At 47.6% G+C, this 21,835-nt stretch overlaps 2 protein-coding genes across 2 annotated transcripts in view; one reads left to right on the top strand and one right to left on the bottom strand.

Annotated features, from left to right (window-relative positions):
* Positions 1-21,835, bottom strand: part of LOC129714173 (transmembrane protein 229B-like) — a 140,272-nt gene that overhangs the window by 75,668 nt on the left and 42,769 nt on the right. The gene's annotated exons all lie outside the window — the stretch shown is intronic.
* On the top strand, positions 6,752-13,938 carry LOC129714056 (potassium channel subfamily K member 13-like). Its single transcript, XM_055663514.1, has 3 exons — positions 6,752-6,803; positions 8,413-8,748; positions 10,941-13,938. Exons 1-3 carry the CDS (start codon positions 6,752-6,754, stop codon positions 11,831-11,833), a joined length of 1,281 nt encoding a protein of 426 aa, XP_055519489.1. The 3' UTR covers positions 11,834-13,938.

The raw sequence follows: 21,835 nt of genomic DNA, 5'->3' as shown, positions 1-21,835 counted from the left end.
AGTTCGTGGATGTCCCGTAGCGGCTCGAACGAGTAAAAAGTAAACCATTTTTTAAGCACGATAATTTTTTGACTCGTGGACATTTTTCACAGTGTTGAAAAAACGTCACAAGTTTGCCGGATTTCCCGAGTGCCTACCGTTAGCGTTACGAGCCGCTACGAGACATCCACAAACTGCTACGGACTGCCTCCGAGTTCGACTCGGGGGGGGGGGAAAACTCGGGAGAACTCTTGAATTACCTCGTACAGTGGAACAGGCCCATGGAAACAGGCCCTTCAGCCCATCTTGTCTATACTGGGTAGCCCTTCTTACAATACAATAACACTTTATTAGCCAAGTATGTTTTGCAACATATGAGGAATTCCATTTGCCAAGTCAGTACTATAATTAAAAAGCAACAAAACACACAAAATACATTTTAACATAAACATCCACCACAGTGACTCCTCCACATTCCTCACTGACTTGGAAGGCAGAAAAAAAGTTAAATCTCTTCCCTTCTTTGTCCTCTCGTGGTCGGGAGCCTCGAGCCTTCCGTTGAAGGGTCTCGACAATGAAGTTGTCAATGAAAGGCATAGATAGAGTGGATGTGGAGAGGATGTTTCCACTGGTGGGAGAGTCTAGGACCAGAGGTCACACCCTCAGAATTAAAGGGTGATCTTTTAAAAAGGTGAGGAGGAACTTCTTTAGTCAGAGGGCAGTTAATCTGCGGAACTCATTGCCACAGAGGGCCTGGGAGCCAAGTCAGGCTATGGATATTTTTAAGGCAGAGAAAGACAAATTCTTGATTAGAATGGGTGTCAGGGGTTATATGTTAAAAATATATATCCATTTTTAACATTCCTTTAATGTTTTTATTGCCTATTCTTCATGTATTGTGTCTTTGCAAGTTTTACCTACTGACCTCTGTTGGACTGCTGGTATGTGACGTGTGTGGTATATTGTGTTGTGTGGCTGGGTACATGAACTGTACACACACTGATGTTCTACACAAATGAAGCTCCTAATTAAACCCCTGTCTGTCTCACGGTGCGTGTTGACCCACGAGGTATCCCGGGTTTAAACCAAATTTAACTCGTGGTATCTACGTACAATCAACGTAGCGGGAACGTCGGAACTCGTGGACGCAACTTAGCGACTCGTGGCGCTAACGGCAGGTACCCGTGAAACTTGGTAACTCTTGGAAAAATTCAAACATGTCTAAACTTTTCCACGCGTAAAATGTACTGTTGAAGTTAAAAATTGAACTCGTTTTAAGAACGTTGTGGCCCGTGCGTTTGCCATTGTATCTCGTGAGTCTACCTTGGGAACTCTTAACGGATAAATACAATTCATTGGAATTGATTGAAATTGACATTATGGGGAGAAGGCAGGAAAATGGGGAGATAGATGCTTGATAGCCAATGCTTGGATGGCGGAGTAGGCTCGACGGGCCGAATGGCCTAATTCTACTCCCTTTCTTCCAAATCTTTCATTCATTTCCACGCTCCATATCTCAAGTAGAAACATAGAACGTTAGGTGCAGGAGTAGGCCATTCGTATCTTCGAGCCTGCAACTCTTAACGCCATTCAATATGATCATGGCTGATCATCCAACTCAGTATCCCGTACCTGCCTTCTCTCCATACCCCCTGATCCCCTTAGCCACAAGGGCCACATCTAACTCCCTCTTAAATATAGCCAATGATCTCTCCACATCACAGTCTATATCTCCCGTTTCTGAACGGTGTCTGGTACTTTATACATCAAATCATTTTAACTGATTCTAAATATTGCAGCACATGATTTAATTCCGGTTCTGAAAATTATTGTAGTCTTTCATTGTTTCACATTCAAAGTCTTGATAGTCTTGCAGAAGGGTCTCGACCCGAAACGTCATCTATTCCTTTTCTCCAGAGATGCTGTCTGACCCACTGAGTTACTCCACCTTTTTGCGTCTATCTTCAGTCTAAGTTCCTTCCCACACACAAAAAAATGCCTATTGTTATCAGAGTGTGAATGCAGAGTCTGTGAAATTCTCCGCAGTGCCCTGGACTTGCTATAAGATTGGATTCTATTCTCCAAGGTTGCAGCAATGAGTACATACTATCCATTTTTCTATCAGGGTCTCTGATTATTTTCACAGGGACACTTGTTCAGCTGGATTGTACAGAACAATCCACAGTTGGTGTAGTCATGTTAGTCATTGTGCTGAGAAATAATAATGTTCAGTTCAGAATCACAGGTTCATTTCTTGTTTGTTAAAAAAAAACACACTGTGGTCATTATGGTAGGTGCCCAGGCTTGACTATATTGTGATATTAGCTCCTGGGAATAATTGGCTGTACATCACCAGGAAGCCTAGGTATTGTGTCGCCAGACTTTGGGGCGGAGCAGCGGTAGAGTTGCCAGAGATCCCGGTTCGATCCTGACCACGGGTGCCGACTGCGCGGAGTTTGCACGTTCTCCCTGTGACTTGTGTGGGTTTTCTCCGGGTGCTCCGGTTTCAATAAACAAAAGATAATAGGTGCATGAGTAGGACATTCGGCCCTTCGAGCCAGCACCGCCATTCAATGTGATCACGGCTGATCGTCCCCAATCAATAACCCGTGCTTGCCTTCTCCCCATATCCCTTGATTCCACCAGCCCCTAGAGCTCTATCTAACTCTCTCTTAAATCCATCCAGTGACTTGGCCTCCACTGCCCTCTGTGGCAGGGAATTCCACAAATTCACAACTCCCTGGGTGAAAAAGTTTATTCTCACCTCAGTCTTAAATGACTTCCCCTTTATTCTAAGACTGTGTGTGGCCCCTGGTTCTGGACTCACCCAACATTGGGAACATTTTTCCTGCATCTAGTTTGTCCAGTCCTTTTACAATTTTATATGTTTCTATTTCTATAAGATCCCCCCTCATCCTTCCAAACTCCAATGAATACAGGCCTAGTCTTTTCAATCTTTCCTCATATGACAGTCCCGCCATCCCAGGGATCAATCTCGTGAACCTACGCTGCACTGCCTCAATCACAAGAATGTCCTTCCTCAAATTAGGAGACCAAAACTGTACACAATACTCCAGATGTGGTCTCACCAGAGCCCTATACAACTGCAGAAGAACCTATACTGAAATAGGAGTAAAATTGAACAGGATCACAAAACAATTGAACAATATTTGCTTCCCTGCCCTTTAATGCCGAGCTGGAAAGGAAGAATCAAGTGTTGCAAATGAGGAATAAATCAAAATTAATTATTGAAATATCACCCATAATTAGCAGAAGTGATTTGGATCCACTGTTGTGAAGACACTACATCCAGCATTCAATTATAATAACATGAAGACGTATTGTAGACTATATATGATACCATACCATAGAACTTTATTTACCCCAGGAGGGAAATTGATCTGCCAACAGTCATAGAAACACAACATACATGAAATTAAAGGGACAAGTGAAACGGTTTGGGGATGTGAAGAGATTGTGGAGGGGGGAGGTGGGAGGGAGTCAGTCTACCCCACGACAGAAGGGGGAGGAATTGTACAGTTTGATAGCCACAGGGATGAGGGATCTCCTGTGTTGTTCTGTGCTACATCTTGGTAGAACAAGTCTGTCGTCTTGTTGTGTCAGAGGTAGACAAAAATGCTGGAGAAACTCAGCGGGTGCAGCAGCATCTATGGAGCGAAGGAAATAGGCAACGTTTCGGGCCGAAACCCTTCTTCAGAAACCTTGCCTATTTCCTTCGCTCCATAGATGCTGCTGCACCCACTGAGTTTCTCCAGCATTTTTGTCTACCTTCGATTTTCCAGCATCTGCAGTTCCTTCTTAAACAAAACGCATTGTTGAGTCTCAGTGTCTGTAACTCGTTTTTACTAACACAATGTTGTCAAGCTGGAAAGGGTACAGAGAGGATTTACGAGGATGTTGCCAGGACTAGAAGGTCTGAGCTATAGGGAGGGGTTGAGCAGGCTGGGACTCTATTCCCTGGAGCACAGGAGGAAGAGGGGAGATCTTATAGAGATGTATAAAATCATGAGAGGAATAGATCGGGTAGATGCACAGAGTCTTTTGCCCAGAGTAGGGGGAATCGAGGACCAGAGGACATGGGTTGGTGAAAGGGAAAAGATTTAATAGGAATCTGGGGGGTACAAATTTTCACACAAATGATGGTGGGTGTATGGAACAAGCTGCCAGAGGAGGTAGTTGAGGCTGGGACTATCCCAATGTTTAAGAAATAGTTAGATAGGAACATGGGTAGGCCAGGTTTGGAGGGATATGGACCAAATGCAGACTAGTGTAGCTGGGACTTGTTGGCTGGTGTGTGCAAGTTGGGCTGAAGGGCCTCTTTCTAGGCTGCATCACTCTATGACTCTATGACTGTGACCAGTCATAGTCTCAACACGAACCTCACACCCATTCTGTTCCCCTGAGGCCAACAAGCTGGGACAAGCACTCACAGAGTATCAGTGACAAAAGATATTTCGTACGGTTTAGTTTATTGTCACGTATACCGAGGTACAGTGAAAAGCTTTTGTTGCGTGCTAACCAGTCAGCAGAAAGACAACACATGATTACAATCGAGCTGTTTACAGTGTATAGATACATGATAAAGGGAATAACGTTTAGTGCAAGGTAAAGTCCGATTAAGGATAGTCCGAGGGTCACCAATGAGGTAGATAGTAGTTCAGGACTGCTCTCTGGTTGTGGTAGGATGATTCAGCTGCCTGATAACAGCTGGGAAGAAACTGTCCCTGAATCTGGATTATGTCCCCTTATGATATGCAATACATTTGCATCTTAACACGACCCTGAAAAATAAAAATGTGCATGTTCTCAATATCTTTCATAGAGCAGTCTGCAGTCGATGAGTCACTTTAAGAAGAATAGCCACTCTCGCAATGTAGGGAACTCAAACAGCCTATTTTCACCCAACAATCTGATATCAATCAGATTTTTTCCCCGTTTAGTTTAGTTTAGAGGAACAGCGCAGAAACAGGCCCTTCAGCCCACCGAGTCCGCGCCGACCCGCGATCCTCCCGTATCCTCCCACTATCCTACACACACTAGGGCCAATTTACAATCTTTACCCAAGCCAATTAACCTACAATCCTATGAGGAAAGATTGAAAAGACTGGGCTTGTATTCACGGGAGTTTAGAAGGATGAGGGGGCATCTTATAGAAACATATAAAATTATAAAAGGACTGGACAAGCCAGATGCAGGAAAAATGTTCCCAATGTTGGGCAAGTCCAGAACCAGGGGCCACACAGTCTTAGAATAAAGGGGAGGCCATTTAAGACTGAGGTGAGAAAAAAAACTTTTTCACCCAGAGAGTTGTGAATTTGTGGAATTTCCTGCCACAGAGGGCAGTGGAGGCCAAATCACTGGATGGATTTAAGAGCGAGTTAGATAGAGCTCTAGGGCTAGTGGAGTCAAGGGATACGGGGAGAAGACAGGCACAGGGACGATCAGCCATGATCACAATGAATGGCGGTGCTGGCTCGAAGGGCCGAATGGCCTCCTCCTGCACCTATTTTCTGTGGCAAAGAATTCCACAGATTCACCACCCTCTGACTGAAGAAATTCCTCCTCATCATCTTCCTAAAGGAATGTTCTTTAATTCTATGGCTGTGCCCTCTGGTCCTAGACTCTCCCACTAGTGGAAACATCCTCTCCACATCCACTCTATCCAGGCCTTTCACTGTTCTGTATGTTTCACTGCTTCCTGGAGCCAATAACTATCTCCTTCATCTTGCTGCCATAGAGGGGAGAGAGGGATTGACCTGACACAATGTTTCTGATCTCCCTATCGCCTTCCTGTACTCCTTCACAAGTTTGTTCAAGATCCGACCCACTACAGTGGCGTTATCTGCAAGCTTGTCGATGAAGCTAGGGTCAGAGAGTTGGGAATGTACAGGGAGTACAGTAAATGGGCTGAGAATGCATTCTGCTGGAGTACTAGTGCTGCGAATAATTGTGGAAGATACTTTGTTACTTTTCCTGTGGTCTATGGATCGGAGAGTCAGATTCAGTGGGAGGGCAAATTCAGCGGTAGATTTCACTACATATTCTGTGATTCTGGGTGTGTTAAGATCCATATAATTTCCTTTCATTGTTTGGTGGGACTGTCATATGCTGAGAGAATGGAGCGGCTGGGCTTGTACACTCTGGAATTTAGAAGGATGAGCGGGGATCTCATTGAAACATATAAGAGTGTTAAGGGCTTGGACACGCTAGAGGCAGGAAACATGTTCCCGATGTTGGGGGAGTCCAGAACCAGGGGTCACACACAGTTTAAGAATAAGGGATAAGCCATTTGGAACAGAGACAAGGAAACACTTTTTCTCACAGAGAGTCGTGAGTCTGTGGAATTCTCTGCCTCAGAGGGTGGTGGAGGCCGGTTCTCTGGATGCTTTCAAGAGAGAGCTAGATAGGGCTTATAAATAGCGGAGTCAGGGGATATGGGGAGAAGGCAGGAACGAGGTATTGATTGGGGATGATCAGCCATGATCACATTGAATGGCGGTGCTGGCTTGAAGGGCCAAATGGCCTACTCCTGCACCTATTGCCTATTGTCTATTGTCTATTGTCTATTGAAACATTGCCATCTGCACCCACACATATGAATGTTTGGCGGGTAGAATTGTGGCAACAAATGTGTAGGAAGGAACTGCAGATGCTGGCTTAAACCGAAGATGGACACAAAAAGCTGGAGTAACTCAGCGGGACAGGCAGCATCAGTGGAGAGAAGGAATGGATGAGCTGCCTGGACCTGCGAATGGCCATCTTGGCCAGGCCCAGGAGTGACTCTAACCGGCTGAGCTACTGTGGTAGACCTGCCCTGTATCGTTCTGGCTTTCTCCATCTTTCAGTCTGAAGAAGGTGTGTCTTCAGGCCGGTACTGTTACGATGTTTAAGAAACATTTAGACAGGTACATGAAAAGGGCAGGGTTTAGAGGGATGTGGGCCAAACGCAGGCAGGTGGTGGGACTAGAGTAGATGGGACAATGTGGACCTGTTTTCATGCTGTAAGACTCTGTGACTCTAAGGATTCCGACCCGAAACTTCACATATTCCTTTTCTCCAGAGACGCTGCCTGACCTGCTGAGTTACTCCGGCACTTTGTGTCTATCTTCAGGACAAACCAGCATCTGCAGTTCCTTCCCACACCGTGCCCTTATTATTGTCATGTGTACCGAGGTACAGTGAAAAGCTTTGATTTGCCTGCTCGCCAAACAGACTGGATAACACTATATATAATACAATCAACTCAAGCATCATTAGAGGGGTAGTTGGAGGAATAGTTTAACTAGTTAGAAGAATAGTTAAAATAGTTAGATTAGTTAGGGGGTAAGTTAGATTAGTTAGTGGGTTAGTTAGATGAATAGTTCGAATAGTTAGATGATTTATTATAGGAACAATTAGAGAATTAGTTAGAGGAATAGTTAGATTAGTTAGTGGAATAGTTAGTTTAGTCAGAGGGTTAGATAGATTAGTCAGAGGGTTAGTTAGATTAGTCATAGGATTAGTTAAAGGATTAGTTAGAGGGTTAGTTAGATGAATAGTTAGAGGATCCATTGTATGAATAGTTAGAGGATTAGTTAGGATTAGTTGAAGGATTGGTTAGAAGATTGGTTCGAGGAATAGTTAGATAGTTAGAGAAATAGTTAGATGGAGGATTAGAGGATTAGTTAAAATAGTTATATAAATAGTTAGATTAGTTAAAGGATTTGTTTAAGGATTAGTTAGAGGATTAGTTAAATGATTAGTTAGAGGAATAAAGGATTAGTTAAATTATTAGTTAAATGATTAGTTAGAGGAATAGTTAAAGGATTAGTTAAATGATCAGTTAGAGGAAGAGTTAATGAGGAGTTAAATGGTTAGTTAGAGGAATAGTTAAATGATTAGTTAAATGATTAGTTAGACGAAGTTAAAGGATTAGTTAGAGGATTAGTTAGAGGAGGAGTTAGAGGATTAGTTAGAGGAATAGTTAAAGGATTAGTTAAATGGATTAGTTAAATTATTAGTTAAATGATTAGTTAGAGGAATAGTTAAAGGATTAGTTAAATGATTAATTAGAGGAATAAAGGATTAGTTAGGGGAAGAGTTAAAGGCTTAGTTAGTTAGAGGAATAGTTAAAGGATTAGTTAGCGGATTGGTTAGATGAGAGGGGAATATACAGGGTGTGGAATATACCCAGCGCTGAAGCCCATCTTTGCCGTAGATCCTGTCTTTTACCGGCGACTGTGTGGAACTTGTGAAGGTTTGGAGTGTCAGCGCGGCGCTGAGTGAGTAGCGTTGATGTTTGGAGAGCGCACGGTCCGGTGCAGGAGCGCTGCTCCCGGCGTCAAGGGTAGCCCCCTGCTCCATTATATGGGTGGGCAAGAGGAGTGAGGGGAGGGGGAGGCATGGGGTGCTGGGGAGAGGGTGTGGGGAGAGGTGGGGGCACCCTGAGCTGCTGCTGTCCGGCTTCCAGGCTGAACGAGGACAACGCCCGCTTCGCCCTGCTCGCCCTCTTCATCCTGGGCTACCTGGCGCTGGGAGCCGCCGTGTTCTCGGCCATGGAGCGGCCGCTGGAGGTGCGGGCTGAGCGGGCGTGGGGCCGCCGGCTGGACAACTTCAGCCGCACCTACAACATCAGCCGCCCGCTGCTCGCCGCCTTCCTCCGCGACTACGAGAAAGCCCATGGAGCCGGCGTCAGGGTGGAGCCCCGCCGGCCCCGCTGGGACTTCCCTGGAGCATTCTACTTTGTCGGGACCGTGGTGTCCACTATAGGTCAGTGGGTCACTGTGTCTGTGTGTGTGGGTGTGGGTGTGTGTAGGTGTATGTCCATGTGTGTGTCTGTATGTCTCTCTCTGTGTGTGGGAGTCCATGTGTGTGTGCCTATGTGTGTGTGTGTCTATGTGTGTGTGTATCTATGTATCTGTGTCTATGTGTTTGTGTCTGTGTGTATCCGTGTATGTGTCGATTATGTAGGTGTCTGTGTGTCTATTATGTGTGTGTGTGTCCATTTGTGTGTGTGTGTGTGTGTGTGTGCGTGTATCTATGTATGTGTGTCTATGTGTGTGTGTCTATGTGTGTAACCATGTATGTGTCTATTGTGTATGTGCCTGTGTGACTATTATGTGTGTGTGTGTGCGTGTGTGTGCGTGTATCTATGTATGTGTGTCTATGTGTGTGTGTCTATGTGTATCTATATGTCTATGTGTGTGTGTCTGTGTGTGTGTGTGTGTGTGTGCGTGTATCTATGTATCTATGTGTGTGTGTCTGTGTGTGTGTGTGTGTGTGTGTGTGCGTGTATCTATGTATCTATGTGTGTGTGTCTGTGTGTGTGTGTGCGTGTATCTATGTATCTATGTGTGTGTGTCTGTGTGTGTGTGTGTGTGTGTCTGTGTGTGTGCGTGTATCTATGTGTGTGTGTCTGTGTGTGTGTGTGTGTTTATGTGTGTAACCATGTATGTGTCTATTATGTATGTGTCTGTGTGTCTATTATGTGTGTGTGTGTGTCCATTTGTGTGTGTGTGTGCGTGTGTGTGCGTGCATCTATGTATGTGTGTCTATGTGTGTAACCATGTATGTGCCTGTGTGACTATTATGTGTGTGTGTCCATGTGAGAGGATGAGACCAGATGCAAGAACACATCTGTGTTCCCTGCACCTCAATCTCTGCTCAGTCCAATTTATAACATTGAAGATTGGTCTCCAGCCGAAATGTCACCCATCCCCCTTTCTCCAGTGATGCTGCCTGACCCGCTCGCTCCCAACACACTAGGGGCAATTTAAAGAGGGGGCAATTCACTTGTAAACCCGCACGTCTTTGGGACGTGGGAAGAAACCGGAGCACCCATGGGAAACAGGGAGACGGTGCAAACTCCACATAGACAGCACCCGAGGTCAGGATCAAACCCGGGTCTCCTGCGCTGTAAGGCAGTGGCTCTACCCTCTGAGCCACCGTGGTGGCTGGCCCTGTATTTATTTCTGGCATTCTCCTTCTTTATATCTACTTCATAAGTCTGAAGAAGGGTCTCGACTCGAAACGTCACCCATTCCTTCTCTCCAGAGATGCTGCCTGTCCCGCTGAGTTACTCCAGCATTTTGTGTCTATCTTCGGTGTAAACCAGCATCTGCAGTTCCTCCCTATACATAGAGCAATATAGCACAGGAGCAGGCCCTTCGACCCGCAATGTCTGTGCTGGGCATGATGCCAAGTTAAACAAATCCATCCAATATATACAATGGAATAGAAACATAGAAACATAGAAATTAGGTGCAGGAGTAGGCCATTCAGCCATTCGAGCCTGCACCGCCATTCAATATGATCATGGCTGATCATCCAACTCAGTATCCCGTACCTGCCTTCTCTCCATACCCCCGGATCCCCTTAGCCACAAGGGCCACATCTAACTCCCTCTTAAATATAGCCAATGAACTGGCCTCAACTACCCTCTGTGGCAGAGAGTTCCAGAGATTTACCACTCTCTGTGTGATAAAAGTTCTTCTCATCTCGGTTTTAAAGGATTTCCCCCTTATCCTTAAGCTGTGACCCCTTGTCCTGGACTTCCTTAACATCGGGAACAATCTTCCTGCATCTAGCCTGTCCAGCCCCTTAAGAATTTTAAGAATATCTTTGTTAAACAAGTTCATGAACTATTTTACAGTCGTAATGCCCCTGTCCCACTTGGGAAACCTGAACGGAAACCTCTGGACACTTTGCGCCCCACCCAAGGTTTCCGTGCGGTTCCCGGAGGTTGCAGGAGGTTGCAGGTAGTGGAAGCAGGTAGGGAGACTGACAAAAACCTCCGGGAACCTGCGGGCGGAGCACCAAGGCAAATTCCTTGTATGTGAATATTGGCCAATGAAATTATTCATTCATTCATTCATTCGAGTGGGGGGTGGTGGTGGGGCGGGGAGTGACCGGATAGGGGCTGACCTGGCGCTGATGTGGGTGTCTCTTGATGTTCCTCACAGGTTTCGGGATGACCACGCCAGGGACCCTCGGGGGCAGAGTCTTCCTGATCTTCTACGGGCTGGTGGGATGCGCTGCCACCATCCTCTTCTTCAACCTGTTCCTGGAGAGGACCATCACGCTGCTGGCCTACGTGCTGCGCTGGTTCCACCAGCGGGGGCTGGAGCGGGGCGGGGGTGCGGGGGGACCCTCCACCCACAGGCCGTCCAACCTGTCGGGGGAGGTGGACAGCTTGGACAGCTGGAAGCCTTCGGTCTACTACGTGATGCTGATCCTGGGTTTGGCCTCCATGGTCATCTCCTGCTGCGCCTCGGCTATCTACTCACCCATGGAAGGCTGGTCCTACGGCGAGTCTCTCTACTTCTGCTTTGTGGCCTTCAGCACCATTGGCTTCGGCGACCTGGTGAGCAGCCAGCGGCAAGCCTACTCCAACCCGGCGCTCTACCGGGCCGGCAACTTCCTCCTCATTCTCATGGGGGTGTGCTGCCTCTACTCGCTCTTCAACGTGTCCTCCATCATCATCAAGCAGTTCCTCAATTGGATGTTGAGGCGGATGGAGTGCCGGGGTTGCCAGCACGGGAGGCGGAGGGGGATGCCGAGGGCTCACTGCAACGCCGTGCACCCGCTGGCCGGCAAGTCGCGCGGGGGCCGCGTCTCGGTGGAGACGGTGGGCGACAGCGAGACGGAGGGGCGCCGCCTGTCGGGGGAGATGATCTCCGTCAAGGACTTCCTGGCCTCCAACAAGGTGTCCCTGGCCATCATGCAGAAACAGCTGTCCGAGACGGCCAACGGCGGCCCCAGGCAGAGCCACGCGCGGTGCAACGGGTTCTCCGGGGGGGTTGGCGCCCTGGCTATCATGAACAACCGGCTGGTGGAGACCAGCATGGACAGGTAACCTACGGGGCTGGAAATGGACACATTAATGCTGGAGTAACTCAGCGGGACAGGCAGCATCTCTGGGGCGAAGGAAATGGGTTGAGAAGGTTTACGGGGCAAAGGAAATGGGTGACGTTTCAGGGTCGAGACCCTTCCTCCCATAGCTCTGGGCCTCACTCACCCACATCCGCAATGGACCTCAACTATACTTCATTCAACGGCAGATCCACGTCCTCAACAAACCCCCTACTCATCTACCTGTCCCGCCTCTCCAGGGCTAGAGCCCTTGTCAGCCCATGGAAACGCAGGTGGAGCTCTGGCAGTAGAAAGAGACTCTCATCATCAGATCGAATCCAGAGCGGAGAGGAAGGAGTTTCAAGACTCTTTCACCAACAAGAAGAAGGCCACCAGGATGTTGGTCTCATACTAGGATCTGAGATGGTTGGTTGGCATCAGTCTTTGGCTGTCTGGACTAGTCTCAGCAACTGGTCCGAATCCTTCAACTCATTAGGCCTGGATGTGGAGAGGATGTTTCCACCAGTGGGAGAGAGTCTACAGCCTCAGAATTAAAGGACGTTCCTTTAGGAAGGAGATGAGGAGGAATTTCTTCAGTCAGAGGGTGGTGAATCTGTGGAATTCATTGGCATAGAAGACTGTGGAGGTCAAGGCAATGGTGTTTTTAAGATGGATACAGATAGATTTGTGATTAGTGCGGGTGTCAGGGGTTATGGGGAGAAGGCAGGAGAATGGGGTTAGGAGGGAGAGATAGATCAGCCATGATTGAATGGCAGAGTAGACTTGATGGGCCGAATGGCCGAATTCTGCTCCTATCACTTATGAAGGAGTTTAAAGACTTTATTTCACCAAAAAGAGGATGCCTATCAGGATGTTGATCTTCTACTTGGATCTGAGATGGTTGGCATTAGTGATGTCTCAGCAACAGGTCCAACTTCATCTGGTTGGCCTCAGAGTTGGATTGTCTAGACCAGGCTCAGCCACAGGTCCAAGAACTTCTGACGGCGAGAGGCAACATCTTCAGTCCCTCCTTGCTCGATGCCAAGCCTTGGTTGGAGCGGCAGAGGATGCTGCCACCTTCAGGGCAGGAAGGGAGGTCACCGAGTTGGACACAAAATGCCGGGGTAACTCAGCGGGACAAGGCAGCATCTCTGGAGAGAAGGAACGGGTAACGTTTCGGGCTACCGTGAATGGGTTCGCTCTTCATGTTGACGTTCACTTGTGCGAGGACTTGAACGTGGTAAGATGACCCGAGGCTCTTCACCAAGAACATGACTCGGACAACCTGATACCAAAGCACAAGCGATCCAAAGCTTGGTCAAAGTGTCGGAGGTTGTGGAGAGAAGGCAGGAGAATGGGGTTAGGAGGGAGAGATGATTGAATACATTTGATGGGCCGAATGGCCTAAGCCTTGCCCCTATCACTTATGACTCAAGCCCTTTGATCACCATCCCTCATCAAGGCTGCTGCCCCCGGTGGAAGGGAGGCCATTTTACACCTTCTTGGTTCTTGGTTTCTTGGTCCTCCAAAATATTCCAACTGGAATTTAAACTGGAGGTGGTGAAGGGAGGACTTAAGCCAGAAAGGGTTATTGGGAAGAAAGAGCTACTTTAAATGTAGTTGCATCTGGTTGGGTAACTATAGTTGGGTGGAGATTATTCCATGCTTTAATTGTGCGGGGGAAGAACGAATTGCTGTACATATCTGTCTTTGTAGCTGAGATCACAAATTGGATCAAATGCCCTCGTCTGCTCCTAATTGGTTTGGGGGACTTGATGGGCCGACTGGCCTGCTCCTATCCCTTATGACCCAATGAGCAAAGTGCAGGGAGAGGGGCCTTAAAGACTAACACGGAGGAGTATGGACGAGGGAGAGAATGCCAATGTTTTGGGCTCAGCAGCTGGAGAATGGAGAAATTGACAGAGGGAATGATCGCGAGGATGGAATTGGAAGAGTGAAGACTGAACTTGAGAGACTCGGTCAAATGCTCTAGAACTTGCAATATACTGTGAACACCAGTTAATTAAACGGGAAGGCGAATTGCATCAAAGATGGCTTGCAAAATCTGTTACAGAGTTGTAGAACGTGTCTGTTGATATTTGTAAAACTGTAAGTAAATTACATCTCTTTAAGAACATTGCATTAATAAGGTTCTATATAACCATATAACAATTACCGCACAGAAACAGGCCTTCTCCGCCCTTCTAGTCCGTGCCGAACACTAATGCCCCTGTCCCACTTAGGAAACCTGAACGGAAACCTCTGGAGACTTTGCGCCCCACCCAAGGTTTCCGTGAGGTTCCCGGAGGTTGCAGGTGGTTGCCGGAGGTTGCAGGTAGTGGAAGCAGGTAGGGAGACTGACAAAAACCTCTGGGAACCGCACGGAAACCTTGGGTGGGGCGCAAAGTCTCCAGAGGTTTCCGTTCAGGTTTCCTAAGTGGGACAGGGGCATTACTCTCACCTAGTCCCATCTATCTGCGCTCAGACCATAACCCTCCATTCCTTTCCCGTCCATATACCTATCCAATTTATTTTTAAATGATAAAATCGAACCTGCCTCCACCACCTTCACTGGAAGCTCATTCCACACAGCTACCACTCTCTGAGTAAAGAAGTTCCCCCTCATGTTACCCCTAAACTTCTGTCCCTTCATTCTCAAGTCATGTCCTCTTGTTTGAATCTTCCCTACTCTCAATGGGAAAAGCTTATCCACATCAACTCTAGTGATATCATTTTTTTATTATCAGGGCATTTTCTGGTGAAATCAACTGGGAATTTAAGAATCGTAGAGTTTTCGTTCTACCAATATGGATCATGTTTCGAAATGATTAGAAGGAAAATCTTATTTTCTATTTTTCCATCATCTCAGGATTTCACAGTGAGGTCCCTTTAGCTCAGTTTTGCTTATAGACACAAAATGCTGTAGTAACTCAGCGGGACAGGCAGCATCTCTGGAGAGAAGGAATGGGCCGAGACGATTCCTCAGACCTGAAAAGTCACCCATTCCTTCTCTCCAGAGATGCTGCCTGTCCCGCTGAGTTACTCCAGCATTGTATGTCTATCTTCAATTTAAAGAATAAGGGATAAGCCATTGAGAACGGAGATGAGGAAACACTTTTTCACAACGAGAGTTGTGAGTCTGTGGAATTATCTGCCTCAGAAGGCGGTGGAGGCCGGTTCTCTAGATACTTTCAAGAGCGAGCTAGATAGGGCTCTTAAAGATAGCAGAGTCAGGGGATATGCGGAGAAGGCAGGAACGGGGTACTGATTGTGGATGATCAGCCATGATCACATTGAATGGCAGTGCTGGCTTGAAGGGCCGAATGGCCTACTCCTGCACCTATTGTCTATTGTCTATAAACCAGCATCTGCAGTTCCTTCCTACACATTAGTTTAGCATAGTTTAGTTTAGAGATACAGTGTGGAAACAGGCCCTTCGGCCCACCGAGTCTACACCGACCAGCGATCCCCGACTATCCTACACACACTTGGGACAATTTAAAGTTTTACCAAGCCAAATAGCCTCCAAACCTGTGTTTAAGAGGGAACTGCAGATGCTGGAGAATCGAAGGTTACACAAAAAAGCTGGAGAAACTCAGCGGGTGCTGCTGCACCCGCTGAGTTTCTCCAGCTTTTTTGTGTAGCCTCCAAACCTGTATGTCTTTGGAGTGTGGGAGGAAACTGGAGCACCCGGAGAAAACCCACACAGGTCACGGGGAGAACGTGCAAACTCCTTACAGACAGCACCCGTAGTCAGGATCGAACCCGGGTCTCTGGCGCTGTGAGGCAGCAACTCTACCCGCTGCGCCACCGTGCTGTACGAGTGATCATGTTTTAATATCAGAGTATCGTCTAGTGAAATCAGCCGGGCATTTTAGAATCATAGAGGTTGTCATTCTGCGGATGTGACTGGAAGCGAAAAGAAGGAATATATTATTTTCTGTTAGTCTATTATCTCAGAATGTTTGAACCAGTGAGGTCGTTTTGAAGTGTAATCAGCTGTGGTACTTGGAAACACTGCAGCCGGATATTGCACAACACACTGCAACAAACACCTACAGTATGAAGGGAATAATCTGATATACTTTACACTCTGGAACACAGCACGGAAACAGGCCCTTCAGCCCACCAAGTCCGCGCAGCCCAGCGATCACCCCACACGCTAGCATTATCCTACCCGCTACGGGCAAACTCTATGCATACAGTGGATCGAACCCGGGTCGCTGGCGCTGTGAGGTAGCAACTCTACCGCTGAGCCACCAAGTGTGACATCAAGGCAATGCTGAGGGTTGGTCTGCTATATGTCTAGGGTGAGCAAAAAATGCTGGAGTAAAGGGCCTGTCCCACGGGCCATGCGACTGCAATGTGGCAAGCGCGACCTAACGTGGCCGCTTGAGCCGTACAGCTTTGTACGGTCCCACTTCGATCGCCGGAACCGTATGGAGTTGTGCGGAGCTGGTCCCGACATCGCGCGGGGCTCCGAAATACTGACCGTGTTCAGAAATTCCGCGCGGCAACGGCCTGCGAGCCCGCAGCCGCCTCAACGCCGTACACAGCGTCTTGACGGTGTACACCCCGCGCAAAGTTCCCGCGGACTTCGCTCAAAGATGATTAAACTCGTATGGGATCACCCGACCTCCGCGCGGCACTCGCCTCCGGTTTGGTCACGCTTGACGCACGCAGTCACATGCTCGTGGGGCAGGCCCTTAACTCAGCAGGTCCTCTGGAGGATATAGATAGGCTATGTTTCTGATTGGGACCAGACCGATCATTAGAGGGAAAATAGCTGCAAAAAAGATGTGGGTTGGTACAAACATAGAAATTAGGTGCAGGAGTAGGCCATTCGGCCCTTCGAGCCTGTACCGCCATTCAATATGATCATGGCTGATCATCCAACTCAGTATCCCGTACCTGCCTTCTCTCCATACCCTCTGATCCCCTTGGCCACAAGGGCCACATCTAACTCTCTCTTAAATAAAGCCAATGAACTGTGGCCTCAACTACCTTCTGTGGCAGAGAGTTCCAGAGATTCACCACTCTCTGTGTGAAAAAAGTTCTCCTCATCTCGGTTTTAAAGGATTTCCCCCTTATCCTTAAGCTGTGACCCCTTGTCCTGGACTTCCCCAACATCGGGAACAAGCTTCCTGCAGCTAGCCTGTCCAACCCCTTAAGAATGCCAAGTGATCGATAGATGAGCGGGAGGGGGGGGGGTTAGTTTTAGGATGGCTGGACAAAGGTTCGAGATGGAAAGGAGACAAAGAGGCGGCAAGGAGACAAAACGCTGTCAGATAAGGGCAACCCTCCCACCTCGTTTCCCGCTCTCCAACCTCAGCTACAATCAACCTGAAGCTGTGACACAAAGTGTCAATAGTCAGGAGGTTTTCTTGACAGAAGAAGGGTCTCGACCCGAAACGTCACCCATTCCTTCCCTCCAGAGATGCTGCCTGTCCCGCTGAGTTACCCCAGCATTTTGTATCTGTCTGTAGATGCGACATGTTGGCCGGTGGGGACAAGTTGAATTGAAGGGCCTGACTCCACTCTCTACGACTCTATGATAAATGGAAGTGAATAGATGCAGTATTGACAATAACAGACTAGCTGGAATAGACTGTACCTGAGAGATACAACTGTTTAAGGACAAGGAGATTAGTACAAGTTGACAACTCGACGTTTATGTCTTTCAGATCAGACATGAAATGTTCTTGTGAAGATAAAAGATCCCATGGCAACGTCTTGTTCCTGACAAGGTCGTGCCAGACTGTTAACCCTCAACCATAATCAGAACAAAGGAGGTTTATTTGATCATTATAACATTGATTTTCATGAGAGCTTCCTTGTTCAAATAGGTTGCCGAGTTGCCTTGTTTTCACACCATCCAACCTCCCTTCCATTGACTCCATCCACGCTTCACGCTGCCTCGGCAAGGCCAGCAGCATCCACCTCAGCCTTGTACGATGCTCCTAGCATGACCCATTTGTTAATTCTCTGGATACAGGTATCACTGGTGAGGCCGATACACACCGCTCACTAAAGAGGGTGGTGGAGGCCGGTTCTCTGGATGCTTTCAAGAGAGAGCTAGATAGGGCTCTTAAAGATAGCGGAGTCAGGGGATATGGGGAGAAGGCAGGAACGGGGTACTGATTGGAGATGATCAGCCATGATCACATTGAATGGCGGTGCTGGCTCGAAGGGCCGAATGGCCTCCTCCTGTACCTATTGTCTATTGTCTATTGTCTATTGTCTATTGTCTATTGTCTAAAGAGCTGTGATAGAGGAGGGGTAGGAAGGGAAATTAAATTAACAGATGCTTAGAAGTTCGGGGTGAAGTGAATTTTTATGCCATTGTTGGCGTAGTTATGTTGAGGCTTATTACTATCACATGTACCGAGGTGCAGTGAAGAACTTAAGGGCCTGACCCACCAGCATGCGATTGCATGCGTCTAGCGCGACTAAACTTGGTGGCTTGAGGCGTACGGCCTCGCGAGGCCGGTCCCACTTCCAACTCAGGAGGCGTCTGGAGTTGTGCGGGGCTGGTCCCGACATCATACTCACCAATCAGCTGGGCAGGAGACGGGCCGACTGAATTTGGACGTGGCGCAACGCCATGCGCTAGGCGTACACCATCAAGACGCTGCGTACGCCCGTCAAGACGCTGCGTACGGCCTCAATGCGGCTGTGGGCCAGCGGGCTGTTGCCGCGTGGAATTTTTGAACACGGTCAGTTTTTCGGAGCCCCGCGCGATGTCGGGACCAGCTCCGCACAACTCCATACGGCTCCGGCGATCGAAGTGGGACCGGCCCCGCGAGGCCGTACGGCTCAAGCGACCACCTTAGGTCGCGCTTGCCGCATGCAGTCGCGTGCTGGTGGGACCGGCCCTTAAGTCTTGCACGCTATCAAATCAGGTCAGATAACATCAGTGGCACAGTGGCACAGCGGTAGAGTTGCTGCCTTACAGCGCCTGACACCCGCGTTCGATCCTAACTACGGGTGCTGCCTGTACGGAGTTTGCACGTTCTCCCCGTGGGTTTTCTCCTTGTCCCACATTCCAAAGACGTGCAGGTTTGCAGGTTAATTGGCTTCAGTGAGGATTGTAAATTGTCTCTAATGTGTAGGATGGTGCTAGTGTACAGGAGGATCGCTGATGGGCTTGGACTAGGTCGGCCCGAAGGTCTGGTTTCTGCGCTGTACCTGTATCTCTAAACTAAATCTTTAAACTAAACTAAGCAGAGTCTGAAGAAAGATCCCGATCCTTAAATGTAGAAGCAAGGAATTAAGAAGGAATGTTGGAGATAGTAGTCGCTGGATGGTGAGGACTCCTTACCATAGAAATAAGCTCGGAGACAGAGTTGACAGAAGAGGACTCAGATAGGAACTGCAGATGCTGGTTTACACCAAAGATAGACTCAAAACGCTGGAGTAACTCAGCGGGACAGGCAGCATCTCTGGAGAGAAGGAATGGGTGATGTTTCGGGTCGAGACCCTTCTTCAGTTCTACATCATGGCAGGCTGAAGAAGGGTCCCAAACCGAAACGTCACCTGTCCATTCCCCTCCACAGATGCTGCCTGACCTGATGAGTTCAGTTCCTCTCGTAGTCTGGTTTCCACAAACAGCAATCAACTTTTCACTAGGTAAATTATCGCCATTTAGATTCACTGTTGATTTTGAATGATGCTGTTAAAAAGCATCCTTATTTTTTATCAACGTAGTCTGAAGAAGGGTTTTGGCCCGAAACGTTGCCTATTTCCTTCGCTCCATAGATGCTGCTGCACCCGCTGAGTTTCTCCAGCTTTTTTGTGTAACCTTATTTTTTATCAGATGCGGACTGTATTAATATTTAAACAGCTGCTTTGGTTTTTCTATTTATTCCACCTCGAGACACCTCTGCCAATCAAAATAAAAAATATGTAGCGTTAATAAAACTGAATTACAAGTAAACACTGCATTGATCTCTGCATGGGGCAGCACGGTGGCGCAGCGGTAGAGTTGCTGTCTTATGCCCCTGTCCCACCTGAACGGAAACCTCTGGAGACTTTGCGCCCCACCCAAGGTTCTGTGTGCGGTTCCCGGAGGTTGCAGGTGGTTGCCGGAGGTTGCAGGTAGTGGAAGCAGGTAGGGAGACTGACAAAAACCTCCGGGAACCGCACGGAAACCTTGGGTGGGGCGCAAAGTCTCCAGAGGTTTCCGTTCAGGTTTCCTAAGTGGGACAGGGGCATTACAGCGCCAGGGACTACGGGTGCTGTCTGTACGGAGTTTGTATGTTCTCCCTGTGACCGCGTGGGTTTTCTCCGGGTGCCCCAGGCTCACTCTAGAGACGTGTGTGTCTGTGCATTAATTGGCTTCAGTAAATTGTTCCCTGTGAGTAGGTTACAACTGAAAAAGTTACTTTTATAACTACTAAACCAGGTTCGCTTCTTAATAAACAGACACCACACAAACTGTTTGGTAGACCAGTTCAAAACTTTACTTAACATCGGCCTTAACATCGAAGGGAGCGAGAATTCCAGCTAAGTGACCAATGTAGACACTCAACTGTCCTCAGTCCTCTTCTCTGAACAACAGAATTACATTGCCTTAAATAGGGTGTTTTTTGTCCCCTTAGCACATTCCACAGACATTAGTCATGTCAGAGGTACAGGAAAAGGTTTCCACAGAATGCATCACATCAAAGGCCTTTTGTTTACATGGTACAAGATATATTAAAAACATTGGCCATTTGCTTTAGGTCATTTTATCTCCAAATATATCACCCTAGCTCTTTTCGCTGCTTCCTCTCTGTCACTTAGTCCCTCATAAACATAGGTCATTTGTTTACAAAGATGTGACTAGCTATGTCTCTCTTCCTTTATTGCCTCCTCCCCCATAAACATTGGTCATTTGGTTTATGGCATCTTACTTCAAAGATATCTCTCTAGCTTCTCCTCTCTGCCTGTCACTTGGGAGACAATGTTATAGGATTTATTATCTCACACACCCGTAACCTAAGGCAAGCCTAATTTGACACTACATATAAGCTGTAAGCTAGCCCAGAAGCCAATTTAATATCTTCTTATATTTTTAACTAAAATTCGGCTTCATCACAACTAGAGTACGGAGTGATTGTTAGTTTGTGTGGATTCGATGGGCTGAAGTGCCTGTTTCCAAAGTTGTATCTCTAAACTAATCTCAACTAAACTGGACTAAAGATAGATACAAAGAGCTGGAGTGACTCAGCGGGCCAGACAGCATCTCGGGAGAAAAGGAATAGGCGACGTTTTGGATCAAGACCCTTCGTCAGAGGTGGGTGATTGCAACCTTCATGTAGTCCGCCCTGTTTCGATTAATGCAATCAACCCGGCGTGCATAATCAAATAAGATCAAATAGAACAAGTTGTCCTACAACTTTAGGCTGTGCATGCCATACACAAGAAGAAGACCGTTCTTCAGACTGAGTGAGGGGAGATCAGGGTTTAAACCAGCATCTGTAGTTCCTTCCTAAACTAAACTACATTTTAGTGTCTTGTACATTCATCCCACACCTGACTTGGGATAGAAACATAGAAACATAGACAATAGGTGCAGGAGTAGGCCATCCGGCCCTTCGAGCCTGCACCACCATTCAATATGATCATGGCTGATCATCCAACTCAGTATCCCGTACCTGCCTTCTCTCCATACCCCCTGATCCCTTTAGCCACAAGGGCCACATCTAACTCCCTCTTAAATATAGCCAATGAACTGTGGCCTCAACTACCTTCTGTGGCAGAGAATTCCACAGATTCACCACTCTCTGTGTGAAAAATGTTTTTCTCATCTCGGTCCTAAAAGATTTCCCCTTATCCTTAAACTGTGTGGCCACTTGTTCTGGACTTCCCCAACATCAGGAACAATCTTCCTGCATCTAGCCTGTCCAACTCAATTGGACAGACTCAGTTGGACAACTGAGTTGGAGCAACTCAGTATAGAAACATAGAAACATAGAAAATAGGTGCAGGAGTAGGCCACTCGGCCCTTCGAGCCTGCACTGCC

This window comes from Leucoraja erinacea, chromosome 38, assembly GCF_028641065.1.
Source record: "Leucoraja erinacea ecotype New England chromosome 38, Leri_hhj_1, whole genome shotgun sequence".
NCBI classification, from domain to species: domain Eukaryota; kingdom Metazoa; phylum Chordata; class Chondrichthyes; order Rajiformes; family Rajidae; genus Leucoraja; species Leucoraja erinaceus.
Note: the sequence above shows the minus strand (reverse complement) of the source record. Positions and strands in the feature narration are given on the sequence as shown.

What these genes read in the sequence shown, in the direction of transcription:
- LOC129714056 (XM_055663514.1), top strand. Translation starts at nt 6,752, where the DNA reads ATGGCCATCTTGGCCAGGCCCAGGAGTGACTCTAACCGGCTGAGCTAC. An exon ending in TAACCGGCTGAGCTACTGTG is followed by an intron (nt 6,804 to 8,412) that starts GTAGACCTGCCC and finishes GTGTGGGGAGAG; the next exon opens with GTGGGGGCACCCTGAGCTGC. An exon ending in GACCGTGGTGTCCACTATAG is followed by an intron (nt 8,749 to 10,940) that starts GTCAGTGGGTCA and finishes TGTTCCTCACAG; the next exon opens with GTTTCGGGATGACCACGCCA.